Source organism: Zalophus californianus, chromosome 3 (assembly GCF_009762305.2).
Source record: "Zalophus californianus isolate mZalCal1 chromosome 3, mZalCal1.pri.v2, whole genome shotgun sequence".
Classification (NCBI taxonomy): Eukaryota; Metazoa; Chordata; class Mammalia; order Carnivora; family Otariidae; genus Zalophus; species Zalophus californianus.
In genome coordinates, this window is record NC_045597.1 from 140,353,384 (window position 1) to 140,373,349 (window position 19,966).

The 19,966-nt window shown below is 36.3% G+C and overlaps 1 protein-coding gene across 3 annotated transcripts in view; it reads left to right on the forward strand.

Annotated features, from left to right (window-relative positions):
• The window catches only part of AGPS (alkylglycerone phosphate synthase), a 182,300-nt gene extending 169,107 nt beyond the window's left edge, over positions 1-13,193 (forward strand). For all 3 annotated transcript variants that reach the window (XM_027589240.1, XM_027589237.2, XM_027589239.1), the window contains one exon: positions 11,198-13,193. In XM_027589240.1, coding sequence (XP_027445041.1) covers positions 11,198-11,319 — 122 coding nt within the window. In that variant the 3' untranslated portion in view covers positions 11,320-13,193. The remainder of the gene's footprint in view (positions 1-11,197) is intronic.
• Positions 13,194-19,966: the final 6,773 nt, after the last annotated feature.

A 19,966-nucleotide genomic window follows, 5' to 3' on the forward strand; every position in this document is an offset into this window, starting at 1 on the left:
GCAGCTACTCCAAGTTTTTGTGTGTGTGTGTGTGTGTGGTCTTAACAGAATCTGGTAGTATCTGAAACTTTAAAAGTAAAAAAGAGACTACTCAAAAGAATGAGGAAAAGATTGGCTTTGAAGCCCTTTGTTAAAACCATAGTATGAAATAAAAGACATGCATATTGTAAAGGAAGAAATAAAATTCTTGCTATTAATAGATGTCATAACTATGTAGAAAATCCCAAAGAATCTATAAAAACAAGATCAGCAAGATTGCAGAATTTAAGAGCACACACAAAAATCAATCACATTTTTAATATTAAGAACAAACCTAGAGAAACTGAAATTTAAAATACAATACCATTTCTAGTTGATTCAAAGAAAAGGAAGTGAACATAAATCTAACAAAATTTGTACATACTTAGGCATAAATCTAACAAAATATATACAGGATCAATATTCTGAGAATTATAGCATGTTGATGAAAAAAAGCAAAGAAGACCTAAATAAATGGAGAGACCGTGTTCATGGATTGGTTGAAAACTAGAAATAGTGAAGATGGTCATTTCCAGATTTATTTGTTTAATGCGATTCCTGTTGAAATTTCAGCAAAATTTTTAGTAGACATAGAAAAGATTATTCTATAATTTATATGGCAAGACAAAGGAACTAGATAGCCAAAACAATTATGAAAAAGAAGACTAAAGTCATAGGAAATCTATCTACTTGATTTCAAGACTTTATATTATAGCTCTATTTACTCTGTAAGACTTATATAGTAAAATCAGGACTGTGCTGTTATAGGAGAGAGAGAAACATCATCAATGGAACAGAATAGAAAACCCCCCCATAAGTATGTCCAGCTGAGTTTGACAACAATACAACAATACAGAAGCAATCCAGTAGAGGAAGTATATAGTTGTTCAACAAACAGTGCTGTAATAGGTGGATATCCATAAGCCAAAAAAAAAAAAAAAACCTTGACCTAAATTTCAACATCTTATACCAAAATTAACTCAAAATAGATAATGGACTTAAATATAAAACAAAATAATAAAACTTTTAGGAGGAAGCAGGAAAAAATCTTCAGTGTCTAGAGTTAGTCAAAGAGTTCTTAGGCTGGTCACCAAAAGTACAGTCCATTAAAGGGAAAGTTGATAAATTGGATTTCATCAAAATTAAAAACGTTTGCTCTATGAAGGAATCTGATAAGTGGATAAAAAGATAAGCTACAGAGTGGTAGAAAATACGTGCAAACCACATGTCCAACAAAAGGCCTGTGTCTATAATATATAAAAAATTCTCAAAACTTAAGAGTAAGATGCAAACAGTCCAGTTAGAAAGTGGGCAAAAGATATGAAGAATCATTTCACTGAAGGGGATATACAGATGTTAAATAATCACATGAAAAGAGGCTGAACATCATTAGCTATTAAGAAAACTCAAAGCCACAAGGGAGATCACTACATACATATCAGAAAGCTAAAATTTAAAAAAATAGTGACAATATCAAATGCTGGTGAGCATATGAAGAAACTAGATCAATAATACATTGCTGGGGGGAATGCAAAGTGGTACAGCCACTCTGAAGACACTTTGGCAGTTTTTTATAAAATCCAACATGCAACTACCATTTTAACCCAATTACACTCTTGTGTATACCAGAGAATTATAAACTTAGGCTCATACAAAAACCTGTGCTTGAGTATTCAGAGCAGCTTTACCTATAAGAGTCCCAAACTGGAAACAGCCTAGATGTCCTTCAGCTAGTGGTTGGTACATCCATACCATGGACAACTAACTCCTCAGCAATAAAAAGGAACCAACTGTCAGTGCATGCAAACGACTTGGAGGACTGTCCAGGAAATTATGATGAGTTAAAGAAAGCCAATCCCTAAAGAGTAATACCATGTGCTTCTATTTCTATGACATTTTTGAAATGATGGAATTACAGAAATAGAGAATAGATTAAGTTTCTAGGAGTTGGTTGTGGGGAAGGGGTGACTAAAACGGACAACACAGGGATCCTTGTGGTGATGGAATTGTTCTGTATCTTGACTATATCAATGTCAGTATCCTGGTTGTGATTTTCATCTTTTGATGCCTACCAGATGAGTATAGCCTTTCCAATATTGAATATCAGATTACCATAATATAGCAAAAAGTTTGTTTTGTCCTTTAAATTATTTTTTTCCTTTGGTTTCTTCTTTGTGACTGGCTTTTTCTCACAAAACCTATTAGTTGATTATAATATTTTTCCACTGAAGCAATGTTGTAATAGATTTCAAGACCAGACTGTAAAAGCCAGTTTAACCCATAATTTCACTGAACATTTAATTACTACAGCTATATCATAGGATAAACAGATTTGAGAACTGACAGAAAATCTGTTGTAAAGAATTGTAAAGAATTACTGATCCCTGTGCCTTTCCAAGTATGCAATTACAGAAGCTACCTGTTGTAGTTTACACCCTCAGGTGTATCACCATCATAGAATAGGTTGCTTAGGTACTAATACTTCTCTTTGGACCTCTAAAGAGAAGTTTCCCTTCCCAGCAATTTTATATCCAAAGACTCTTCTAAGTAAGATGTTTGTTAGTCTAAGAATGCCTGTACTACATTATTAGATTGTTAGAGAACAATTAACTTTTGTAGTTTCATATGATTAGTAAACAGTTAATCCTAATAGATGTTTTCAAAATGCTTAACATCAGTCCGCATCAGGGACATACAAATCAAATGAGATACCAGTATCTCACACCAGTTAGAATGGCTAAAATTAACAACTCAGGAAACACCAGGTGTTGGAGAGGATGCGGAGAAAGGGGAACCCTCCTGCACTGTTGGTGGGAATGCAAACTGGTACAGCCACTCTGGAAAACAGTATGTAGGTTCCTCAAAAAGTTAAAAATAGAACTACCCTATGACCCAGCAATTGCACTACTAGGTATTTACCCAAAGGATACAAACGTAGTGATTCAAAGGGGCACCTGCACTCCAGTGTTTTAGCAGCAATGTCCACAATAGCCAAACTGTGGAAAGAGCCCAGATGTCCCTGGACAGATGAATGGATAAAGAAGGTGTGTGTGTGTGTGTGTGTGTGTGTAGTGAGATATTACCCAGCCATCAAAAAAATGAAATCTTACCATTTGCAATGAAGCCGATGGAACTAGAGGGTATTATGCTAAGTGAAATAAGTCAGTCAGAGAAAGACATACCATATGACTTCACTCATCTGTGGAATTTACGAAACAAAACAGATGAACATAGGGAAAGGGAAGGAAAAATAAAAGAAGGTGAAATCAGAGAGGGAGACTAACCATTAGGGGCTCTTAACTACCGAAAACTGAGGGTTGCTGGCGGGGTGGTGGGTAGTGGGATGGGGTGACTGGGTGATGGGCATTAAGGAGGGCATGTAATGTAATGAGCACTGGGTGTTATATGCAACTGATGAATCACTAAACTCTACCTCTGAAACTAATAATTCACTACATGTTAATAAATAGATTTTAAATTTTAAAAATGTGTAACAAAATAAGCCAGCCTATAGATATTTTCAGATGTGAATCTATTAAAAGTGACTTTAGTTACAATTTTTTTTAAATGTTGTCATGTGTTGTCTAATAGAAAACCCACTAGGCTACCTGTGGCTATTTAAATTTAAATCAGTTAAAATTAATTAAAATTAGGGGGACCTGGGTGGCTTAGTCCATTAAGTGTCTAACTTTTGATTTTGGCTCAGGTCATGATCTCAGGATTGTGAGATCGAGCCCCATGTCAGGCTCCACACTGGGCGTGGAGCCTGCTTAAGATTCTCTTTCTCCCTCTTCCTCTGCCCCTCTCTCACCTCTCTTTTTTTTTTATGTTATGTTAATCACCATAAATACATCATTAGTTTTTGATGTAGTATTCCATGATTCATTGTTTGCATATAACACCCAGTGCTCCATGCAGAACGTGCCCTCTTTAATACCCATCACCAGGCTAACCCATCCCCCCACCCCCTCCCCTCTAGAATCCTCAGTTTGTTTTTCAGAGTCCATCGTCTCTCATGGTTCGTCTCCCCCTCCGATTTCCCCCCCTTCATTCTTCCCCTCCTGCTATCTTCTTCTTCTTCTTTTTTTTTTTAACATATAATGTATTATTTGCTTCAGAGGTACAGATCTGTGATTCAGCAGTCTTACACAATTCACAGCGCTCACCATAGCACATACCCTCCCCAATGTCTATCACCCAGCCACCCCATCCCTCCCACCCCCCACCACTCTGCAACCGTCAGTTTGTTTCTTGAGATTAAGAATTCCTCATATCAGTGAGGTCATATGATACATGTCTTTCTCTGATTGACCTATTTTGCTCAGCATAATACCCTCCAGTTCCATCCACGTCGTTGCAAATGGCAAGATTTCATTCCTTTTGATGGCTGAATAATATTCCATTGTATATATATACCACATCTTCTTTATCCATTCATTTGTTGATGGACACCTTGGCTCTTTCCACAGTTTGGCTATTGTGGACATTGCTATAAGCATCGGGGTGCACGTACCCCTTCGAATCCCTACATTTGTATCTTTGGGGTAAATACCCAGTACTCTCACCTCTCTGTCTTAAAAAAAAAAATTAGAATTAAAAATTCACGGGATGCCTGGGTAGCTCAGTCAGTTGAGTGTCTGCCTTCAGCTCAGATCAGATCCCGGGGTCCTAGGATCAAACCCCGAGTGGGACTCTTTGCTCAGCTGGGAGCCTGCTTCTCCCTCTCCCTCTGCCTCTCCCTGATGCTTGTATTTTCTCTCTCTCAAATAAATAATAAAATCTTAAAAAAAATAAAATGAAATTAAAAATTCCTCACTTTCACTAGCTACATTTCAAATGCTAATATCCACATATGGGTATCCACATGCTGAATAATGCAGGTAAAGAACATTTCTATCATCATAAGAGAGTTGTATTGGATAGTGCTGTGAAGCTTTATTTCATATATATATATTCACCCACTGGCTAGAAAAATGGTACAAGAAATGACTTACAAGTGTTTTTTCAATCGATATTAAATTCAAGTTTTTAGGAGTTAATTTTTAAAATAAAGTAGCATTTGTCATCAGTGTTTGATGTTCTCAGATGTAACTTCCATCTGTCACTTTCTCCAGAATTTCTTTCAATTTGGTTAGTAGTCTCAAATTTAGAGCAAGTTCACCTTGCAAATGGCAATAAGCCATTTGCCACTAATCCAGTTGGTTGTAGCAGTGAAAGTGTGTTGCCCTTATGGAAATTGTTTGGGCTTCTAAGAGATAGCCCCTTGGAAGCACGTAGACCAAGATTTCTTCATTTTGGCACTGCTGACATTTTGGTCAAGATAATTTTGTTCTGGAGACTGTTCTGTGAATTCTAAGATATTTAGCAGCATCCCTGGCCTCTTTAGATGCTGGTAACATCATCCGAGTTAGGACAAACAAAAATATCTCTAGACGTTATACTGTGTACCTTGGAGGGCAAAATTGCCCCCATTGAGAACCACTGATAGAGTCCAAAGAGTCCTAGAGATTTGAAGGAAAAGAGTTTTAGGTTCTGTGACTTACCTCTTGTTTTAGCTACTGTAAAATAGCTCTGATTATATCCAAGAAATAATGTCAGAATATAGGAAATGCAGGGCAAATATAAGCAATGGAAATTAAGGAAACCCAGATAGCTTTCCCTAGATACTTGATTTCTGCTCCCAATCTAACAAGACTTACAGATAACTGTGGTTCAATATTTATTTTTTATGTCAACTAACATTTATTTATTTATTTATTTTAGATTTTATTTATTTATTTGACAGAGAGAGAGAGACAGTGAGAGAGGGAACACAAGCAGGGGAAGCAGGAGAGGGAGAAGCAGGCTTCACGCGGAGCAGGGAGCCCGATGCGGGGCTCAATCCCAGGACCCTGGGATCATGACCTGAGCCGAAGGCAGACGCTTAACGGCTGAGCTACCCAGGCGCCCCACATTTATTAAATTCTTACTGTGTGGCATACATTGTTCTACAACAGAACCACAAAAATGAATAAAACATGGCCCTAGTCTTCAGGGAGAGTATGATGTTTTCTGTTGTTTTCTGCCCTTATCTAATGTTATTTCACCTGTTCACTTGCTTTTTACTCCATTGTATAGGCATCAATTGACAACTTGGGCTTCAATTCCAAGTGTGTCAAACCATCTATGGGGAGAGTGTAACAGAATTAGCACTTGATTATGTTCTGAAGACAGATCTCTTGTGATGTTATGGGCCCTAGTAATTCAAACATTAATTCTGTTTCATAATCTCTAAAGACCTATTTAAGGATCAATAAGATCTTCGAGCTATTGTGTGAATTGCACAGATGAAATCTTAGCGTGGAAGAAATTGACATTTTAAATATTTAATAAAAGAAAAATCCTATTAGATTTTAATTGCTTTGTTAAAGCCTGTTGTATCCATGCATTTGTCATCTCAATATCAGAAGTTTCATTAGTAGAAAGTAAGTCAAATATCTGAAAAAGAAATGGAAACATGACTTTAAGTATCCACAAAGCACTAAACTAAACTCTTGGATAGGCATAGTCCCATTTCATCTTAGCATCCCTCGTTGGAGATCTGTTGGCTAACATTCAGCACGTACTTTTACCAGAACCAAACACACGCAAAAATGTGCTGTCTAGCACAAATACATGGACAACTACACCCTCTTTACATGTTGAAACCCTCCCTCTGAAGAAGCATCCTCAGATCACCTCAGAGTGAAAGTTGTCCATGTTCTCTGTTCTCATCAGTACCTAACAGGTTTCATAGGGCCAGAACCTCAAATGGCATGAGGTTGTTGGGCTGATTCCAGCACATCTTCCAGCACTGATCCCTTACATAATCCACCAGTAGTTTGGTTGAATTAATTAAAACTTGAAATACAAAGTTAATGCATAAAGTTAATGCCCAGATCACTCATATAAGCAGCTAAGTCTAGATTTTCTCTTTAAAATCTGACCTATAGAATAGTGCTGAAGTGATATCCAGGATGCCCAAACTAGAACTTTCAAAATATAGTTGTTATATAATAATAGGTTCTTTTAGCTTTGGCTGAATTCTACTTCCGAGCTTTAGCTTTGGTAATCTTCTAAATGTACAGTCTGTTTCATAATTTGTTTTTTAAATAAGCATATAATCTTTGCAATCTTAAAATCAAATTCATAATTCAAAAAGTTTTTAATTTGTCTAGCTAAAAAGAACTCTGGCTAGCAGACCCCAGATTTATCCCTTTTAAAACAGGACTATTTGGTAGCTTCTGCTAAGCCTTCAGTCCCTTAGACCACAAAGAGTAGTTCCAGATAATTTTTGGTGACTAGGCTGGCTACCATGTCCACATTTCTCACACCCAACGCTCCCAGTACTCTCCGTACATGTTTGGTCATTCATACCACAAAATGCATTCTTTCTTGGAGCTGTTGGCATCCAAAGGGGATTGTTGAACTTGTGATTTCAAATACTGTCCCTAAAGGCTTCCATTTCCTCTCTTCCAAAAGTAATTTTTTTTTTTTTTAAGATTTTATTTATTTATTTGACAGAGAGAGACAGCGAGAGCAGGAACACAAGCAGGGGGAGTGGGAGAGGGAGAAGCAGGCTTCCCGCAGAGCAGGGAGCCCGATGTGGGACTCAATCCCAGGACCCTGGGATCATGACCTGAGCCGAAGGCAGACGCTTAACGACTGAGCCACCCAGGCGCCCCCAAAAGTAATTTTTAAAAAATGTACTGTAAATTGTTGAGGAACATAAAATACTTGTTTTATCCAATCTGTATATACATTAGATATTAAATTGTAAAAAGGTGAATTCCACTTTTAATTTAAGCGGAAAAAGAACTTTCCCATCAGTTTTGATAATGTTCAGCACTTAGCTGGTCTATATTTTTTGTATCTTTTTTTTTTTAAGATTTTATTTATTTTTTTGTGAGAGAGAGAGAGAACGAGCGGGGGGAGGGGTAGAGGGAGAGGGACAAGCAAACTCCCTGCTGAGCAGGGAGCCTGATGCGGGGCTTGATCCTAGGACCCTGAGATCATGACCTAAGCTAAAGTCAGACGCTAAACCAACTGAGCCACCCAGGCGCCCAAGTTTTTGTATCTTTAAAAATATATCTAAGACTCTTAAATACCTGCATATATTTAGGATAATTGTGAATTATGCAGTACAAGGTCCCTATCTTGGCTTTTTGTAGCTCTATTGTTAGCTCTCAGACTAGGTTTATACTTCTGGAAAATCAGAAGTCAAAAGAATATAGTTGAGTCAGTAGTCATGAGTATCCCATGTCAGATAATCCAGGTTCAGAAAGAGGCATAAGCTTCATGTGGTAAGAATGTGTATATGTCTTGTCATGAATAACTTGTGTGAATACACAACAAGGGATGCTGAAATAGTCTTCGGCTGCCTGTCATTTGCTATTCTTATCCATTCTCCCCTCCTCCAAATATGGCATGCTACATAAAGGACAGAGTGTCATTTCTTCCATTTGTAAAATGAGCTCTACAAATGTTTATGCACACGTGTACTTGTGCACACATGTGTTACACGTATCCAGACCAGTACAGTCAGCTAATTTCTGAATGCCTAGCAGTGCAGATAAGGATTGTACAAAGTACATTATTAGTGTTGTTTACTCTAGAATAAAAGTCTTCTACTTTGAAGTGTGCTTTCTCTTTGAGATTATGGTCTTTGGTATTTTGTTGTTGTTGTTTTGATTTATTGATTCATCTGAGATAGCCGCTGAAGGGTCTTTAGCATTTTATGAAGACTATTTCTACTAATAGTCTTAAAAGCTTGAAAGGCTGAGTATTTTAACTTAAACTATGTTTTCTGTCTGTACACTTATCCTACAGTGTAGCTGACTTAAATTGTTAGGCAAAACTAAAAAGATTCCTGGTTGTTTTAATTATATAGGCCATGATTTCTGACCTCGGTTCAAAATCTGTTATCACTGAAGGAAGAAGCTCGCAGACCTCTGCCATTAAGGGGTTAAATTCTTTCATTAAATATGTTTATGAGGGGCCACAGCCATTTCGCCTGTACTGCTTGTTTTTTTTTTTTTTTTTACTTTCTAGTTCACTAATCAAATGTATGTTAGATTGATTATTGTAAAAGTATAAACCATAGAAAATTTGACAAGATAGATGTGTAAATTATCCTTCTGACAGAACTAATGATGCACTGCAAGCACCTTCTGTTTTCCAGCGCTTGGTGAGCAACTTCATTAAATATGCAATGGCTGTTGGGTGGCTTCTCAGACGATGGTTCAGCTCCTTGTGGAATTGCATTATTACTAGAGGTGTAAAACCAGGCAGACAAGCTAGCTGTTGGGCATCCTGCTGAGGTTCTAATGTGCTCCATCTTGTTGGAGCAGTTGTTTGCAGTCTTTTCAGGACAATTACATCCATAACCACAGGACACATTCAGTGAAACTATATTACAGATAATAGTGGAGACTAACAATGACTGCTCTTCACCCCTCTCTTGAGCTGCCTCAGTGTGGGTAGCTTACAATAATGCGACTTCTGTCACTCACAGAGTAGTTGCTTTTTTTTTTTTTTTAATCCCTTGGAGCAAATCTGAAAATAACTGATTTGCAACTTTTTTGCTTAAAATGCTTAAAATCATAGGCTATTTGAGGTGAAAGAGTTCATAGATTCTAATCTCTTTGAAGATGACAAAACCAAGGCTAAAGCATTGTGGTGAGTTGTCCTTTAGAGAGATAGTAGGAGGACCAGGTAGAATATCTTTTTGGTGGTAGAGAGCTCATGAATAAGAATTTGTTTTGTTTGGCTTCCAGTTTTAGAGCTTCTTTTAAACAGTTTTTTTTTTCTTTTTGAACTTAAAATTTTTTTCTGCTGTATCTCATTTTTCCCCATCTTAATACCAGCAAACTTTTTTATTTCTAGAAGTCAAGCAGAAATACTTTGCTTTCTAAGGAAATCATGCTATAATTTTAATGACAATTTGATAGTTTCCTGGAGAACTGGACACAAAGATGGTTTGAGTTGAGCCTGAAATGGTATTTAAGGTTCCAAATGGCAGATGCTGCAGTGTATCACTGCAGCCTGATAAATGAGATTGCATTTTAGAATGACAGGCTGAATACTTTAATGAAAGAAGGCTTCCATTTCTGTTGGCCAATTAAATCACTGTTGATGACTTTGGATCATTAATGAACATTTGTGGAAAATGACCATTTGAATTCAATTATTACAATAATACATTTGAAAAGTACTAAATACAAATAAGCCTATCTGTAAATTAAAAGATTTATCCATTTTGCCACAGATGAATTAGCATATTGCTTTTCTTTTCTTAATGCCAAAGCAAGTTAACATTTCAAAACTTTTTTACAGATTAAGTACATATCCTTTCTTATAAAAGCTATACTTAGGAAAGTTTGTTTTTTCCTTGGGTGCCCTTAAAAAGATAATTTATGCTGTGGATCATCATATTACTTCATTATTCTCAAATTAGCAAGAGCTAGAAACAAGGGGAACATTATACAATGTATAAAAGTAGAAGATTAAGTTTAAATTGGATTAGGATTTAGTGCCTAAAAAAATCTCTAATTCTGGAAAAACAGTAAGAAGAAAATAACCATTATTTGGGAACATGTAAATTTATTTAAAAGTAATATGAAAATAAAATGCAAATGAAAGTTTCATAACCACATTTTTTTCTTAAACCCATTAAAGGTTCAGATTTTCTTAATTATTTTAAGCTTTAAAATGTTTTATGGATGTATATATCCTGCCATTTTTGCTATAATATTCCCAACAAATTCATCTGGAGATGATGTTTTTCTTTAGTTAACTTCATTTTCTCTGAAACTTTGACGTGTTTTGGTGGTTAAGACAGGAGGTGGGTTCATTTGAAAAGCATGTTTTTCTCATTTTGTTCTTCGTAAAGTGGGCCCCAGTTTCAGCCCAAGCTTCCTTCATCTCCGTTTCATAGTTTACAGAGAAAGGAGACGCTGTGGAGCTCAGGCTTCCCCTGGGAGTACATTGGGCTTAATGAGCTTGATAGTCTGGTGGGCTCAATAAATCAAATAAAGCAAAACATTTCTCATTTTTGAATAAAAACATTTATCACACAGTGTTTGTTCATTCATGGTCACAAGATTGATTGGTTCCTAGCATCATAGTGTATACTGAAGCATTTTTGATTTTGTTTTTCCAGTGGGCAAGTTACGGAAGCAGTGGCTAAAGGAAAGTATCTCTGATGTCGGCTTTGGGATGCTGAAGTCTGTCAAGGAATATGTGGACCCCAATAACATCTTTGGAAACAAAAACCTTTTATAAATCTATTACTGTTACGAAAAATGTCACATTTTTTTTTAAGTCTTCAACTATGGTTATACCAGTAATCAAATATATCATGGACTGTATTTCAGCAAGTTTTTTTTTGTTTGTTTGAAAAAATAAGTTGTTTCATTCTGTATTTGTTTTGTTTCTACATCTATGGATTGACAGATGGTATTCCTCAATCTCTCTCATTGTAGGTGCATCAGTTTACCGCCAATTGGTTGTTATTTCAAATTTTAGTCAGGCAGCACAAGGCTGCTAGTTATTATTTCAAAGGAAGATGCTGCCAGCTGGTCTGTATTGATGCTTCCCCTTGGGAACAAAGGCAGATTTTGGTGTCATCCACTGCTTATCTAGCCTCTTTTTAAAAGGGCGTTTCTGGGAAGCCGGTATCTAGGGAAGGATTCCGTTGAGGAGTGATTACACATTCTAGTGTGAGTAGGCCATTAAGGAGGGTACTTATGAAAGAACATAGGCAACCTGCTATTTAGGATACCTTCAGTTCTGTGAGGTGCTTAGCCTACATTTTTCTTTGAAATTAGTATGCAGTTATAGAACCTTAAATCAGTCTAAAAATTGTTAGGGGACATGTTTTTGTTCTCCATGTTTCTGTTTCTACTGAGGTATGAGTTGTATGTGTATAACTGAAATAACCTCTTGTTATATCCTAGTTTCTTCATAATATGTTGTATAAGAAAAGCTGACTTATCACTCATTGTATGTGAAGAACAGGTTTACCATGAAATGAATGCCTTTATTCAGCTTAAGAGTCCTAATGTTTCTGATTTCACATTCTTGTTGCTGAGATGCAGAAGAAGCTGCAACAGAAACAGAAGAAGGAAGCCTCCTTACACTTCATATCTCCAGTTCAAAGAATCGTTTGGCTAACGAAACACAGTTATCATTTAACTATTGAATTTGAAAACCTCAAGTTTCAATGACAAATTTTTTTTCATTAGCCCAAACAACATGATAAATTTTCATATAGAAGTAAAGTTTCAATTTAGTTTTTAATAGTGGTTTAACACCTTTTTAAAATTACTGGTTTAACCTAAATTTTGAAAAAATGTAATGTATTAATACACATGCCATAATCAAAAGTTTGAAATATCATATTTCTTAAATAATAGGGAGAACGTTAATCACATTTAGCAAACATTTTTACATTCAAACCTGGATATTAAAATAAGTAAAATGATTACTTTGAATCACTGTCTGTCAAGGTTCATGATTCACATTTTGGGATGGATTCTTTTCTTAATGCAATACCTAACTTTTGATAATTTTTTAAAATTAATACTTGATCAGATAATGTAAGTCAAAGTGCACACGATCCTTTAAAAGGACACACTGTCTGTCTATGTAGCAACGGCTCCAAAGTATTTTTGGGCAGTTTGATACCTTTTTTATCTGAAGTATACTTAACCAGAAAAGTAAAAATTTAAATGGACAAAATGGTATTTTTAAGACTTCAAAATGATAAATAGTTTTTAATAAAATTGGCCTGAACCTAATAAACTTAAAATCTGTAAGAAGTCAAAATTAAATATCAGTTTAACAACAAAAACTAAATATTTATTTATTAGAAGCCGCCTCTCTTCATTGGTGATTTATTTTTAACTGTAAAATTTTCAGCAGATCTTAGCTTTAAAAGCCCTTGCTATTTGAAATAGTTGGATGCTTGATGAGGAAATTACACTTGCCTCTATAATTATAAAAATCAGCTTTATAAAATGCATCTATCTATTCATGAAGGTAATTTCTCTAACTGGTGATCAAAATGTAAAATTTAATACAGTACTAATATCTCACTGGAGTGTATACATGTTTCTGAGTAATTTTTTTAAATAAAATTTACAGATTCATAAGCAGATCCATTCCTTTGCACGTGATTGTTATAACATTTTTTCCCAGGGAGTTCAGATTTCAACAGCCTCAGAAATCTGTATTTGGTATTAGGAAACTATAAATGTCACAGCTGAAAGTTGTTGTGTTCACTGTTCTACATGAACCTTACGGAAATTAGTGATTTATGTCTTGGTTTTTCTTCTCCCATGTATGCAGGACTCCCCAATCTTGATTTTATAGTGATGACTACATTCTGTTCTTGGTATCATTTCTACAGGGATTATTTTGAAACACATGAACACTCAACACCAGTGCTGTTTGACTCTGATTGAGTAAATCAGAAAGCCTTTTTCCCCACTCTCACACCTGCTTCTGAGAGATACCTCAGCATATACTTAGTTTCTGTGGAGAACTGGGTTCTTGATTATGCACAGAGGCACTTAGACCTTGCCTCATATTTCTGAAATATCTGAAAATGGCTTCATAAAAGTTAAAGCCTGGAGTACATTGTTTATGTGAGGCTTTTAAACTCACTTTGAATAAGTTTGTTTAAAATTTTAAAAGCTCATAACCTATTCGGTTTTTAGTACAGCATAAACATTGACTTGTCTTTCTTAAATTAGTCATATTTCTAATATTTGTTGATGTCACATTTGGGTTGAGGTTTTAGTGGGACTAGGAACTTGCTGCTAGTGAGAAGTGGCATTGAATACTAAAGACTCAATATGAACAGGCTTTATTGACCCTTAGAGACTGATGCCTTAATGTTTGGTGCAAAATATAGTGCATAAGTGAATTTCGTCTTATACTGAGTAACTTGAGCTTTTTTAGTTTAGTAAGAATTGTAGAAGCCACATGCTCATTGTGCCCAGCATTTTACCACAAAGAAAGGATTGAATTCTTTGCTCTTCGGAAGAATTGGGAGTTTACTTCCTAAATGCTTACGTATTTAGTACTATTACTTAAGAGTTGTTTATGAAGCTGGACGCCTTCGTAAATGTAGTTGTGTTGATGTATTTTGGAAAACAAAAGCGCAGTAAAGGATGAGCTTCCATCAGTGTGTATACTGTGTCAGATACAGATGGTTGCAAGGAAACCTGGTTTTCAGAATATTCTCTTAGTAACTGCTAAGTCCTAGCTTACATTTTTGAGAATGCCTTTCTGCACGCTGGCTCCAGAGACTTTTCTTTGTCCTTTCCTTTTTTAGCTACAACTTCTTAACCAGAGCTGATCAAAGAAGCCCTGTAGTCCCAAGCTGAAGTGTGTAACCTCAGCTGTTCAAATGGGGCTGGGTGTGGTTGAGCATCTATTCTGTGTAAGTGTAGAACACAGACAGTTTTTATGGATTGATTCACAAGCTGCATATGCTGGCGCTTGAAGCAGCCACAATGGAATGCTGTGGAAAGTGTCTCTACGTTTTAAGAAACACTGAGACAGGCATTAAGGACAGCTTTAATAGCTTTTCGTTTACCACTTAATCTTTGGCAACTTTGCTTTTAATTAGGGCTTAGCTCATGGTGGGAGAAAAGCTGAAAAAAACAAGTGCTAGTTTCGGATTGAAGAATACAGAATCACCTTTGGCTTGACAAGTGATTGGAAGTGCGGCTTTGCTCAAGGCTCCAAATGAACCATATGTCAATATATTCATTGAATTCTTATTAATTTCAGTGTCCTGAAAAGGAAAGAATGTATACATTGATGCTGAAATTCAGAAAATGTAAAAGATTTTTTTTAACTATTGAATAGAGTTTCTGCTATGAAGTATGTAAGTTACTTGGCTTTCTGCTTCCTAAACCACACTGTTTGTCTTTAGTGTGGAATTTGTGAAAAACTACTTGTAACACAACAGGTTACAGAAATGTATATTATTAATAAAATGCACCCAGGTCTAAGAGATTCTGTTTTCTTTAAAGGGAGTGGGAAGCTCATTGTTCTGTTTGCATATGGGTTTTTCTTTCAATTTTAGTTTTTCATCTTCATATCTCCACTGATTTGAAAACAAAATTTTATAATTTTATTAATGACGCATAATCAAGCCCCTTTAGAATGTAGTTAGCTAGATATTATCACTAATTATTTTTTAAATCAATGTTATATTCCTAGGAGGTGTTTAGTCTCCCGTGAACCTGAAGCATTCCAATTTGAACCTAGGAAGATCCTCAGAGAATGAGCACTGTGCTCTTCTAACTACAGCAATTCCTTAGCAAATGTAAGGACCACTGATATATGGAACACTCAAGCCAAAGAACCGTCACAGAATAAGTAACTTGAGTTCTGTGAACATGAAAAGATTTCTTTTTTTGGTTCCCAAAGGAGATTGTTTTATAACCCTTTTTTTCCCACAAGGAAGAAAAATAATACATTAAATATCATTAAGAACATTTTTCAGAGACTGAACTTCCAAATCTAAGAGGGAGAGAGAAGGAAAAGAAAAATGTTTTAGTGTGGATTTCTAAGCAGCACAAATACCTGTTTTTCAGGCATCTTACTGTTAGCAGTGTTCTCATGAACAACGTGAGCACCCAATGAAACCTATTGTTTATCCCTTAAAGTAATCTTGTTCACATATCTGTAAAGGACATGAAATGCTTGTACTGGTATACAGTTTCTATAAATAATTGTTTTTTTGGGCCTCGTAAGGAATATCCCCAAAAGTTCACAGTGCCTTGTTGGGATTTTTTTTTTTTTTCTGTGAAATAGCCATCGTTTAAAATGAATGGGAGAGGATAAATAAGTCTTTAAAGACTGAGATTGTTTAGTAGTTCAGGGCTATTCCTCTTCAAGAATATGTCAGGAATTAAGTAGTTATATGTAGAAATACTGAAAATCCTTTCCACAGTGTGGGTTCGGATCATCTAGTCTGTTTCACTCATTATATGGTGGACCTGTACTCCATATATCCATTCAGTTGTTGGGATTTATATGTACTTTCATTCTTAGATTTTCATTCCTATTGTCCCATTTTAGTAGCCCTAAGATGTGGCTTAGTGGATGTGGCCTACTCACTCAGTCCCTGAGACACCCACTACATGCTTTTGGATGTTAGCTCACACAGCTCCCTGAGGAGCAGGGCTTGTGGGGGGAGGGGGTTCTATTCCTTATATTGTGTGTCAGTCTTTTTTTCTGTGATGGTGCCTTCAGAATAATGAGTATTTCTGTTCCTGGACAATGATAAATCTTATGAGAAATATGTGTAGATTATATTTCTTAATTTTTGTCCTTTTTTGCTAAGCCTGTGAAATACTTTGGCTCTGATACAACTTGACTTGAATAATATCTTATCCTGAGTCTTCCTCCAAGGCAGTACATATTCCTGCCAGTACTGTAGTAATCTTTTGGGAACTACATGTGGGTAAGCTCTTGTATGTAAGCCATTATATTGCTGTAACTAATGCATACAAACAGTTCTTCTCTTTACATTTATAGTTTTAAATGTTGATATGTAGTGGGGAGGGAAGTTCCTGAGAGATTTCAACACAGCTTTGTCAGTTCAAACTGAGCCATACTGTTTTCCACAAGGGCTCAAAACGTAGTCTATATACTGTGCTTTTGGTGTATGTTTGGATTCTCCTTTTATTGCTTTTCCTAGACTGTACTGTTCTATAAGCAAATGCCCATGTGTGATTTTTAAGATGTGCTGGGAAGAAATAAAACAGTATCAAAACCACTCATTGTTACAGAAATTGTTGCTTATTTCATGTTGATTCCATTTAACCTTTTTTGTCAGCATCATGCTATACTGACAGAGAATGGATAGTATATGGTCTGTACCCATGAGTAGCCTATTAGTGAATGACGTGTGCACAGATACTGATTTTGTCCCTGCCTGTAGCTCCTATACTGGAGGGAAGGTTGTAGTTTTCTGGGCTCTGAAATGACAGGTTCAAACCTGTTGAACCTAATCTTACTTGGTTCATTTCATGATCGCTTGCCTCACTAAGATTTCAGCTCTTAATTAATTAAAGAAATAAGTTTTCTGCCTGATTCATATAAGCTTGGACTGAATGAACCTTAGAAATCCTCTCATCTTACCTTTTCCCAAACATAATTGTCTAATTTCCCCTATCCCCCAGGCCACAGATAACCAGTCTTCCTGAACATTTGCTGTTACCAAATGGCAATTTATTGGCTTTCCAGGAAGCCTTTTCCAACTTTCAATCTTCAGGTATTAAGAGGTTTTTGTTTATTAGACTGAAATCTGCCTTCCTCTTCTATTCATTGATGTAACTTTTATCTCTGTAGTCATAAAGAATTGTCCAGTTGCTCTATTGAAGGGCAGCTCTTCCCATGTTTAAAGGCAGCTCATGTTCCCCCACATCTTCTCCAGTCAGCTTTTGCTCCTGTGAGTTCTAGACCCTTCACCATCCCAGTCTCTTTGTATGTGCCTCTTTGATGTTCTTTTTTTAGATTTATTTATTTTAGCGGGGAGGGGGGCAGAGGGAGAGGGCGAGAGAGTCTCAAGCAGACTCCTTGCTGAGTGCAGAGCCTGACACAGGGCTCGATCTCACAACCCCAAGATCATGACCTGAGCCAAAACCAAGTCAGCACTTAATTGACTGTGCTACCCAGGCACCCCAAAATTTTATTTCATTTTTAAAATTTTATTTAATTATTATTTTTTCTTTTTTAGAGAGAGAGTGCATGAGCAAAGCAGGGGGCAGGGGCAGAGAGAGTATAGCAAACAGGCTCTACGCAGAGTGGGGCTGGATCCCACAACCATGAGATCATGACCTGAGCTGAAATCAAGAGTTGGATGCCCAGCAAACTGAGCCACCCAGGCGCCCCCTCTTTGAAGTTCTTAAAGTGAAGTGTCTAGGCCTACATGTGCCAGAGTAGTAGCAATGATTTCCTTATTCTAGTCACTAATAAATGCATTTTTGATGGACATTGTACTACCTCACACTGAACTTGAATTTAACAAAGCTTGTCTTTTCTGCATATGCCATTTTGGCCACATCTCCCTGGAGTCTGATTTTTTAAAGTCCAATTACCTATATGTATCCTTACTAAAATTTGTATCTTGCTGGATTTAATTCCAGAGTTTCAAAATTTTAGAATCTTGACTCATCCAGAATATTTTTTGTTCCATCCAGTTTTGGGTCCTTAGTAAAAGTGACACATACTATGTCTGGCTTCTCTTACAAGTAATGAGAGATAGCTGTAGTACACAAAGGTCTGCCCAGTAACACCATGAAAGAGCATTCAGGGCTCAGGCATCTATTCTTCCACTTGACATGCTATTGTCCACTTGACATTTTTATATTTTGTCCACAAATAGGCTTTTTTTCCCCAGTGAATCAACAGTTATTTCAGACAAACATTAACATTAAACATGCAATTACATTTACTTAACATTGTCAGCTGCCAGACTGAAATCCTTTGATGAAGTTTCTTGTGCTACCCTATCAGAAACGCAAATGAGGTCTTACTGCCATTGCATTTACTTTTGCCTATGTTTCGCCTCAGGAGCATGTCTCTATTTTCAATACACTCAAACCCATTTTCTGATGTGATCTGTTGATTGGGTTTAGTATTGGCTGGTGGACAACCTCTTAAATCCATTCTTACACAGTTCTGTCACATCTTTTGTATCTCATCATATCCACATTACACCTGGGAAGGTACTCCTTAAAAATTGAAATCTTGTCACTATACAGCTGTAAAATAAGAGGATGGAGTTCTAAAGCCTAAGAACACACTGGAAAGAGTTCTGTTCCGAAATTTTGTGTGTGCTCCATTTTCCTCTACCCACCTACAAGTCACTTTCCCTATTTGGAACTAATTTCTTTCATAAAATGAAAATCTCTAAGGTCCCTTCTAACTTGGTCTTAGTGATTCTGATTAAGTCTAGATATTTTTGCTGAATACTACCCTAGAAATGATTATTGGCATTGATAATTTACTTTTTAATTCATCCTTTATTAGCCAGACACTGTGCTGAGATTTAACCCTAGACAAGAGGTGATGATTGTTACAACAATTCTGTGAAGTGAGTGGTATCATCCTTTTTTTATTTTTTTTTAACTGGTGAAATAACTGAGATTTAGAGAGGTTGAGTAACATCAGCTGTTAGTAGCTGGCAAGTCGGTCTGACTAAAGCCAGTCCCTCTGCTGGCTGCTTCACTGCTCTAGGCTGCTTGTACTGGGTATCTGTGATGCATACAGAATTTCTGCTTTTAAAGTAGATTATTAGTCATTGCCCTCTACAGAAGGGCACAAGTAAGGAAATGGAGTCTCTCCTAGCTACAAAGTGGAAGCCACTGTCTTCATGACTACACACCATAGAAAATACCAGGACACCTTTTGTCTCAGATGCTGTCACGCTCTGTAAATGTTTAATCCAGAAGGTCCTGTATTGGTGCCTTTATATGTTTAATATGAAACTTACAAAGGAAGTGCTGTATTTGATGGACTTAATAAATTCGCATTTTTATAACTTTTAATACTATATTCCTTTGAGCTGCACTTAAAAATGTAAGAATACCTGTTTCTCTAAGTTATATACCTTCCCATAGAGAGACTGGAAATTGAAAGAACTGTTAAGATTAAGGAAATGTTTTATAATCTGCCCATCTATGGAAAGTCACAGTTCCTTAAAACTGCTAATTTAAGACTTAAAGTTGCTGCTGAAGGATTTGAGCTACATTAGGGTACTAAAAAAGTTGCATGTGTCTTATAGCTAGAATGAAAGTATAAGTTTAGAATCTGATGGTTATGGTCATGGTGCTTCTGTGGTTGGACAACCAAGAACCCAGAGTTATTGGCTCTTCACAAAATGTTCTGTTTAATACTCTGG